Below are 11027 nucleotides of genomic sequence, written 5' to 3' on the forward strand. Positions count from 1 at the left end.
ATATAATATTATATTCAAATATATTTGTGTATATTTAAGAAAAAAAAATAGAATTAAATTCTGCTCTAGATTAGATAAAATCAACTCTTAACTAACTCATGAAATTTCCAACCAAAATAATTTTTTAATATTAAAAAATATTTAAAACCTTGATTAATCGCTTAATAATATGAGTTTATTCTCTGCTTCGATAGATTGTCCTCACTTATCACTATGAATCACCGTGTACATATGGTGCGTGGCGCGTGTGCTTGGCTTGCTTTTAATTATAGACCGGAGCCCTTCTCCTTTCCTTAGCGTCCACCCTCGACACCGCGAAATTGGAAAAGTGACTTCTCTCTACGAACTGTGACTACCTAGTCTCGTTTTTGCCACTCACTCGATTGAGGGTAAGAACAAAACTCGAGAAAAGATTTCGAGGAGCTTTAACATCGCCTATGCTCTCAAAGTGCCAACGTGAACTTAACTCTAGAGTAATACGAAGCATACTTAATAATGCATATACTATATAGCTATTAAAAGTTATGTGAAAAGTTTGCTAGTCTAGTTAATTATCGAGCTTCTGCCAAAGAACTGAAGAAAGATATTTGGAATTTGTTCAATACAAAAATATAAAAATAATTTTTGCTGTATAATATATATTGTTAATTTCTGCATCAAGTTTTATTTAATCTTTGACACAGATGATTTTACTATATTAAAAGCACAACAAAGAAACATAAATGCTTCTAATTTTTAATTCGTCACTATTTATTATGACAGAGTACAAAGATTGAATAGAAGATATTTGAATAGAAAAAAAAAAACGAGAAAAAAAGATGAGAGGAAAGGGACGCGTGTTTTATGGATTCTAAGTGCATCTCGCTAGGAAAACGAGCCACGTCACATCCGGATGTATAGATCGAAACGCGCAGTTGAGTTACATTTCTCTTTCTCTCTCTTTCTCTCTCTCTCTCTCTTTCTCGAATAGAGTGATACCTCCTCGTGTTTCCAATTTGCATAATCCTGAGTCAACGCGTGATGCTCTTCCTCAAAGGATACAAATTGAAGGACTGCCTCCGAGAATGGAATCCTTATAATATTACGAGACAGAAAGCTATCCATTTTGAAATTTTATTGTACGCTTTCTAACATTTTATCAAATGTTATAACAGTAAAAAAATAATTCAGTTTTCTAAAAAGGTTTCGGTTAACAGAAAAAAAATTAATTGCAAGAAAAATAGAGAGTAAATACTTATTCAGATTCTGGTAATATATATAATCAATTTTAATTTTTGTATTTTAAAATATTAACATATTTTTTATATATAATGTGTCAATCTTATTTTATTTTTTTATTAAATACTAAATTATTTAAATTAATATTATGTATCTGTGTGTGCTATACTAGACAATCTCCCTTTCAGAGAATATTAAAATATGATTGGCAAAATTTAATGTCTATCAAAAGTATAATCTGGACAGTTTAAAATTTTTCCCGTATAAGATACTCAGACAAAGTACCGCAGTTAAAAGAAAAAGCAATAAAAAATTGATATAATTTACGAGCAAGGGGACGTAACGAGACGTTATAATTAATAGCTTAATTAACCGCGAGTACCTATAGAAGCCAGATGTTTAATCACGGATATAAAACGCGCGTGTCAGAGGTTACGCTAAATGCGATTCTAAGCGAATCCTTTTGCCGCGGCACTTCTGTGAAATGCCAATCTGAGATCCAAGCGATCATTCTTCTCAGACCAAGCGCAGATTTATTTTACAGTCCTATTGCAAAATACGATCATTACGCATTTATATTATAACAAAGAGAAGAGATTTAAAATTTACGATATTTATATTATAAAATTATATTATACATATTTTTTTATAACAAAGGATTATATTTTATTAAATCACAGAATATCGTGAAATGCGTGGCTTCAAAGATGACTTAAAAATTTATTATTTAGTAATAGTATATCGGTCAAGATATATCTCACTGTAATATATTAAATTTTAAAATTATTGTAAATAAATTAACTAAGAAATTAAAAGAGTTAAGAAATCACAAATAAAAAAGAAGTATATTGTAATATAATTTGAGAACTAGTGTGTGTGTGTGTCAAGTTAATTAAAAAAGTTAATTAAATTTAAAATTAAAAAAAAAAATAAGATGTAAATAAATAAATAGAAAATTATATAACCATCTTAATTGATTAAAGATGTTTAAAAAATTGATTAAAAGTTGAATAATTCGAAAATTGGTATTGGCATTGGATATTTTTCGAGGAAAGAATCGAAATGTGCCGCAAGATGCAATTTAGTTTGTTTTTTCCACGCGTTATTCTAAATACATATTCTCTGAAGAAGAGCGCGGACGGTAATCTATGGTGCATCGTACGTGCGGTTGCACTGATTTTATCCGCGTATCCTAAGCGGCGAGAGCTTATGAGCTCTCTATTTTTAAAGGACGGATGGGTTTTAAATTTGTTTCTTCAGGAAAGCCCCGTGCATCGAATATGGTCTTTCCGACTTTCGAGTCGATCGGTTCTTATCTAAAATCTGAGATTTTTTCTAATCTTTCGTTTAATTAACGAGTAAACAATCGGCCTTCTTTTGAAGTTGATTATAAAGGGCATTTAATGATCGATAATTGATATTTTGTTTACGTAAAAATATAAAGATTCATTATACATATGCTGCAATAATAAAACGGATATAATAAATTTTTGTTATGCAATTAATTTGGAATTTAAATTGTAATCATTTTTACTATATTTGATAAATATATAGATAACGTACAATATTGATTAATTGAGACATCTTTATATTATTTTAATATATTTTATATCCTTTTCATTATTCAGATAATAAATAACATTTAGTTTCGAAGAGTATATACACTCACCATTTGTTGAGCGCTTTTCGGTTTTCGGTTTACGTCGATCACTTTTTGATTAGCTGCAACAAGAAAGATAATCATAGATTAATTTAGAAATTATTTTTCTTTTATTTAGTTGACTAACGGACATTCCGACAAATTGCATATAGCACGCACGTATAGCACGTGACTATCGTATCTTATTCAGTAATGACTTTACTGCAAATTTATATGTTATGTTACGAATAACTGTCCAACACCATAAACGGCGATTCGGTACTGTTAAGCGTATCACATTTAGCGACTCGTCAACTAGCATCACTGACCAGTTTTATGCATCGATCTTTATTAATAAAATACTGCAACTAAATCTTTATTTATTTCATATAAATGTTTTCTATCGAAACAACACGTAAAAAAATATTTTTAAATTACAATATTTATAAATATATAATTTAGTTTTCAGAGATTCGCAAACACACTTATGTAATTTTTTTAAAATATTAATTTTATCGCTTTTTCTCGATATAAATCTGGATAATTGTATAATTATTTAAAAGATAAAAAGACGAGGACACTTACTGACAGCCTCCACCAAGTCGGCCAAAAGGACACCGTCGCAGAGATCAGCTTGGAGATCGGTCACTCTCCTTTTGCAACCTCCTCGTTCCAAGTAATAATTCGCCCAATCCGTGTAGATCTGAAATATTAAAAATATATTTAAGAATATTTTTACTGCTGGTTTTCCACAATTAAAGTCTTCGTTCAATAAAAAAAACACTTTTTTTTTCGTTTTAAGCGAAAAACAACAGACATAGATATAATCAGTAGATGTCCACATAACTGCTAAACATGCGGGCAATGTACATATGTATGTACATATATTAGATTCATGTTCTTCATCTTCTAATAGTAAGAAAACATTCGTAGAGTAAATCGAGATGGAGTTATTCATCGTAATACTATGTGGAAAATTGTGCGCGCTCTTAATACATTGTGTTTCATGGCAATGATTATGTTTGATCGATTGGCTCTCAAGATCATACTTCGGTGAATTAAAGGCAATCACAAAAGAGAAAGAGAGAAAAACATATTGTAGAGAAGCAGACTTTAATGGTCGATAGAGCGATTATTATCTCTCCGTGCTGCAACTGCACGCCAATTATTATTTTTCCATTATGCTCGCTCTAGCTCTACAAACGTTTGTATTTGTAAAAATAATAAACAATTATAAGAAATTGCACGTAAATATTGCAAGACAATTTTTCGTCTCCTACATTGAAAATTCTTTTAGAATAAAAAATTAATTTTAGAGTAATTTTGTTCTGCTAAAAATAATTTTATGGATAAAAATGCGAACTTTCTCCGTATCTTAAAAAGAATAAAGAAAAAAATAAATTTTTTTATATAATTGATTTTCTTCTTAAATATTTTTAAAATATTGTAATAAATATTTCTGCTGCGCCGCCAAGTTCTAGTCAAACTTGTGCAAATTGTACGACTGACCCTATGTTACTCGAAATGATAGAAGCAAAGTGAAGAATGCCAATTGGCGTGATAGGAATCTCTCCACCTCGGAGAATCTTTCGCAAGATGTTTCCTTATTCGTCTCTCGCCTAGCATGTTGAATTTCGCCTTCGATACATATGTGCTTTACAAATATTAACTTTGCGCTGAGCTCTGCTTAATCTCTTTGATGCATTTTCTATTTCAAATATCGTCATAATAATATTTAATATAATAAATTTCATTTAATTTAATATAAAGTTCAATCAATATTTTTTTGAAGAAAATTCGGATAAGAAAACTATTATAATTTTCCAGAAAAAAATTATAATGTAACTCCATAAAATTTTGGTATATGTTATAAAGATAAAATAAAATAAATTATGAATATTTAAATGGAAAAAAAATTATATGTATATGCATATAACAAAAAATTCTAATAAAAAGAATTCCAATAGGCATAGAAAATAAATAATATTTCAATAAAAAATATCTTTCTCATAAATCTCAATTGTTGTATAAATGCACACTCGCGTAATATGCGACAGATACCCGTTATTTGTCAATAAAATTGAATGCAACTGCAATTGGTCGCTGACTCTTTTTCTCATCGTTTTTTTGTTTAGCGAAAACAACACGACAGGCAACGCATTCATTTGCAGTTTCATCATACGAGTGGCGATTCATATATGTCACATAGGTGTTATCTTCTACTGCTTGCAACCCTAGGCAACTGCATGTACACTTACGTTTATTAACACGCGACTTTCTCCCCGTTCCCCGTGTTTATCTTCTCTCTGCTTTTTTCACCTGCTATTTTATAGTGCCGCAAGTACATGGTTGTCACTATGTATGTTATTTATTTGTCGGATAATAGAAAGAAAGGGGGAGGAAGGAAAGAGAGGAATGATACATTGATAAATTTGTTGAGAAATTTAATCAAATCAATATTACTTCAGATGTTGATACTTCGTCATAGAGCACATTTTGAAGTCGTTCATTATTACATCAACTACAAATCAACTAGACAACTTTAACAATTTTTATGTGTGAAAAATCTTTATTTTTCAGAAAATTTTTTATTTATAAGTATTTTTATATAAGTGAACATCGGGGACATAAATCACGCCAGGAAGCATGAATTGTCCCGACGCCGTTTACCGGCCTGGCGAAGCGCCAGGCTTTTCAGCGCGTGCAAGCGTACGAGCGAACGACTCTCGAGAGTCTGTCCGAGGAGGCAGAGAGACGCGCACTCGCTCACAGCACTGGACGCTGGAAGGCACAAGGAAAGATAAACGTGGTGCAGACGAGAAAGAGAGGAAGACAGGAGCCGTACAGAGAGCGAGGAGAGGAGAGAGTTAGTCATCGCGTACTATTTTTAAGCGTGCAAAGAGACGAACGGAAGGGACGCGGGCGAAGGCTTGCTTCATGATTTCAGGTCGCCATTATTACGGCGGCCACGATGGGGTCGTCGCTTCTCCGAATCTTTTCGCGCTTTTCCGATGAAATCCCAGGATTTTCCCGCGGTATTTCAGTAGGAAAAGAGAGATAGAGAAAGAGAGATGAAAGAAGCAGAACGAGATCGACCGAAACGCATATACTAAACTATATCTCACTGAGATAAAAGATGTTTTTTATTTCATGTATAGCTTATACTTTTAACTTAAAATATAAAATTTATTCTTTCGAAAAAATTTATGGAGATAATAATAGATATAAAAAAGATAAAGAGAAGGTATAATGTAATTGAGTTCTATATACACTTCATACACACACACACATACTTTCAATCATCATAATATTAGTTAGCATTACAAGATAATAGTGACTGTAAATTTTAATTTTTTATTTTTTCTTTAGATATTGCAAGTTATTTACTGCGAATAAGATATCTCATAAAATATTTTTTCGTCATGCCAAATATTTGTAGTGGTCTGTTTTTATGTAATATATATTATAACAAACTCTTATATACGAATTTGTTATCCTCGATAAAAAGAATCATTATTTACATATTTTCTCGCTTATTTTATGTGAATCCGTTTTTATCTTGCATCTTTTCGTGTTATATAGCCTGACTCACTTGGCATTCGTTATAATAATTGTATTCACCCAAACCAAGATCAAAGTAAATTTAATAAAAAGATTCGAGGGGTCTCTTGGCGAAAGAGATACAAGCAAGAAGGAAAGACTTTTTACCTGTACAATATTACGGGTAGAGTCGGCTTTAATGTCGTCAACGGAACCGCGCACGGATCTCGGCGCTCTGATGCATGCCATGACGCCGCCGGTGGTCACCGCGATGCTTCAGCGTCATTCGAATGTGCTCTGTGATTATCTCTCACGAATCGTAATTGTATTCTGCACTTTGCGCCGAATGATCACATGGTAATGCATAATTGCGATCACGCTCTATTCACACTATAATTAAAATTGTAATCCTTGATACATCTTTGACCCTTGATTTTTACACTTCATCCTTTCAATAAAAAGTCCTTTGATTTAATACAACTTGCACGCCGATTATTATTTTATTATTATTTTTTCTAAAATAATTTTACTTAATTTTTTCTGCAAAATATAAATTTAAAAAATATATCGATATATTATATAATAATATTAGAATATTGATCTAAATTCCAAATAAGTTTGATATATGATATTTAAACAAAAATATATTAATTTCAATTAAACTACTTAATATTGTTTAAAAAATCGGCTCACTGCGAAATTATTCTATACGTATATACTTTATATATTTTAAGTTGGTATTGTATTTCAATCGTTCAATTGTTCAATTTGCCAGTCAAGTCGCCCTCGCTCCAGATCGATCTCCAGAACGACGTGACGATTTGCGCGATGTCGCGATCCATTGTAAGAAACACAAAGAAACGTCTCGACACCACGACGCATCGGACGTAACTGAATACGCGACCGACGAAGCGCACCGCACGTTTCTCTATTCGTAGGTATACAATCTCTCGCGCCTTCTCCTTCTTCTCATTTTCTCCCTCCTCCTCATGATCTCTTTCATCTCCCCTTCCTTTTCCCGCTTTGCCACTCTCTATCTATATATCTGTCTCTATTTACAAAAGTTCACCATAGAATGTCAACAAGTTACGTTTTTGTATCGTAAAATTTCACGCAATTGTATTTTGAAAATTTGGAGTTGTTGTGGAAATTTAAATATATTATAAATTTAAAAAATATTGTTCGAAATAATATCACACATTTTGTAATAATGTATGTGTATCTAGTATTTGATAAAATCATTGCGTCTTTCTTTTGATTATTTTATTATTATTATTAAAGGACAATATATTATTATAATTAAAATTTTTTTAGAATAACGATGTAAAAGATGTTAATCTCAATTTATTTAAATCAAAGTTTTATTTCTACCCGATCTCTCTAATCGCTATTTTTTAATTTTAATCGATCTAATTAAAATCAAATTGGAAAAATAATTAAAATTAAAATAATTTTTGAGATTAATCATAAATATAATTTTAATTTAATATCAAGATTACCAAAAATAACATATTAATCTTGGATTTAAAAAAATTTGTAAATTACATAATTATATTAATTTTACATGTACATTTAATTTATGTAATAATTATGTTAATTTTTTTGCGTACTTGTTTTTAGTTAATTTGCAAAATTATACGAGATCCATATTCCGATGAAAAACGTTTATATATACAAAAGTTTCAAGAAATTAAGAACTGGGAGAACCATAATGATGACGCATGCGATCAGAAAGTGTGACACATATTTAGATTGCTATTTTAAGACATTTACGACAAACATGATAAAGAAATTGCATCGAACTGTCAAAGAATGACAAAACTGCAAGGATATTAAATTAGGAAAAAATTTCTCGGTCATATAAACGAGTCAGCATCAATTCAACAACATGTATATCCAATTCTTTAATGCTGTCATTTAACTTGAATAAAGAAGGCTAACAAAAAAATGATCAAAGAAACGCATAACACAAAGAATCGCATAATTTCCGGAAAAATATAAATTTTTATTTTATTTAAAATTAGGAATGTATAAAACATAATATAGAATGTTGGAGCTGTAACTTCTTATATACTGACAATGAGTGCCTTATATTTCTCTGCGATATTTTGTGCAACGTGGTCTACGAATTGCCTATTATAATTACGTTTTCTTTTTGTTATTATTTCGGAGCTTAATTAATCAATTTATTGTTAAAATAAAAATCTCTATAAAAAATCATCTCTAAAATAATCATCTCTGTCAAAAAATAAAAATGTCAATAAAAATCAATATTCAAAAGTTATATGTGCAATAAAAAATTATGATAGCATCCAAAGTGTTATTTTGATCGCGAAATATATCCAAAGTTAATACTCCTCTAAATCGATTTCGCAATCTTTAAATATATTTCTTGCTATAACATCATCCTCGATTTATATTAAATATGTTAGAATTTGCAGCAATTGTCTCTTAGACTTACTTAGAGATAAACAACCTATATAACGTATCACGGTATAGAGAGAATAAAGGAGAATATAAAGAGGAAGAAGAACTAATAAAAATTGCTAGACGTGCGACGATGTTCCGGGAAGACAATATCTTTCCTCTGCGGGCGAAAATAACGCGTAAAGGGGGATGGAAATAGAAAACGAGAGACGCGGTTCGGCGGTTGAAGGGAGGAAAGAGCGGGCGACGGCGACGGTCAAAATAGAGCACGATGAGTAAAGCGAGCGAGCGTCGTCGTTTGCGTGGGCGTCTTCGTTTGAATTAACGAATTAACGGAATCAAACGAAAGACAGTAAATTCATCAGCGACCGATCCGCGGAACTGTCATTGATTAGATGGCGGAGTTATTGTGTTGCAGCAAACTACCGCATTCTAGATCGCGTCCTACAGTATAGTTTCTCTTCAATACAATAGCGATCCAAACTACTTTCCCAATTAAAAGAAAAATTGATGCAAAGATTTGATTATAATTTAATAAAGAAGTAACTTAATTAAAAAAAAAAAAAAATAAATTGTATTTAAAATACCGTACACAATCCTCGCGTTTCATATTCACAAGTGATGATTAATTGTAGAATTCTTGACATTGTCGATTATTATAATTTCAGTGATCTGCTTCTGTCATCAATTACATCGATTATAAAATAAATCATATCGTAAACAAGTTTTGACTGTAATTAGATGTTAGTAATTTATCTCACTACGTATTCAACTCTGTTTATCAAAATTCCCAGCAATTTTGGTCTGGTGATTTAACAGTGCAACGCCGAATTTAATTCTTTTTTATTCCGATCCCTGCCATTCTAGATGTCAAGCCGAGGACGTCACATGGAATCGCAATGCCTCGCGGCATTGATAAAAGCCGATGGGAACCGCGTGTACGCACTGATCGATATTCGACTTGGCGCCGATCATCGCGCGCGTTAAAAGGCAACGCCACGGACGGCATTACAATTAATGACGATGCTCGTACGCGAGCCGCGCGGAATAGCAATCGATCCGCGCACCTGTCGGGAATGTTCATGTCTCGTGTGGGCATCCCTGCTGCCATTCATTCGTCGTTACAACGACCGAATCCCCTTGGCCTTACAAGAGCATTTTCAATCTCTGCCAATACTATTATACTATACAATGCTATATACTATGTCTCTGATTCTTTCATGACTTTTGAATAAGAAAAAAAATGTGTTCAATCTTTTTGTTGCTGTAACTTGTTGTTTTCGTTAAAGGTAAAGTTTTCTTTATACATTTTTGTTTTATTTATGACTAGCTCGTATCTCCTTTCTCTCTCTTTCCTGATTCCTGAACTGGTTAAATTATCGAGATCATCTTCTCCTACACTTTTAAGCATTTTATAAATTTTTATATTATTTCGCGCGCGCGCATTAGATATTCTAGGTACAATAAGTGCAAATCAGATTTACATTATCACACGACACGATCTCTCTCGCATCTATACGAGTTGATTTCAGTGACTTGAGCGATCTCCTAAAACTTGAGTTCGTAAATTATTAACATTTGCGTTTCCAAAAATTTGGCAATTAATTCCTGATGGTTTCACGATCGTTTTTCCGGCACAACGATTTGCATCCCGAAGTTCGAGGGAACAGTCAAACGATAATAATTGTCCTTCGGCGCGGGGATGGCAGGTCCATGGCGCAAAGGGGGTGCATGAAATTGAATATTGCAACAGATCCCACCGGAACGATGGCGACGCCGAAAGCTCAGGAGCCGGAAACAAAACCGTTGTTAAACAATAATTAATTCGCTTCTGACGGCCGACGGCAGTCTGACGGCTCGTTAGTTGCGTAATCCTGCTCGTTTTTTATCATCATCCGTGATAATGCAACCGAGAGGATGATTTCACGAGTAAAAAAGAGGGACGAGATGAAAGGTAAACTTCATATGCTTTTTTTTTAGGAGAAAAGAGCACATACTTTTGCACTCTTCATTTTCTTATGGCAAGATAAAGTCTTTTTTATTCCAATTACATTCTTTAACGCCTTTATTCTTATTATTTTGAAGAAAATTTATAAAAATGTTTATTTAAAAAAATACATATAATGTATAAGACCATAAAATGAATATAGATTTCAATATAAAATTATTTTTATTTTTATTACAAATCATATTATATTTTATT

General features: G+C 31.9%; 1 protein-coding gene across 2 annotated transcripts in view; it reads right to left on the reverse strand.

Moving 5' to 3' along the window:
* The window catches only part of LOC115233587 (protein sickie-like), a 184864-nt gene that overhangs the window by 103919 nt on the left and 69918 nt on the right, over nt 1-11027 (reverse strand). For both annotated transcript variants that reach the window (XM_029804091.1, XM_029804090.1), the window contains exons 3-4: nt 3443-3560; nt 2888-2940 (exon numbers count right to left, since the gene is read on the reverse strand). In XM_029804091.1, coding sequence (XP_029659951.1) covers nt 2888-2940; nt 3443-3560 — 171 coding nt within the window. The remainder of the gene's footprint in view (nt 1-2887; nt 2941-3442; nt 3561-11027) is intronic.

Source organism: Formica exsecta, unplaced genomic scaffold (genome assembly GCF_003651465.1).
Source record: "Formica exsecta isolate Colony F162 unplaced genomic scaffold, ASM365146v1 scaffold178, whole genome shotgun sequence".
Classification (NCBI taxonomy): domain Eukaryota; kingdom Metazoa; phylum Arthropoda; class Insecta; order Hymenoptera; family Formicidae; genus Formica; species Formica exsecta.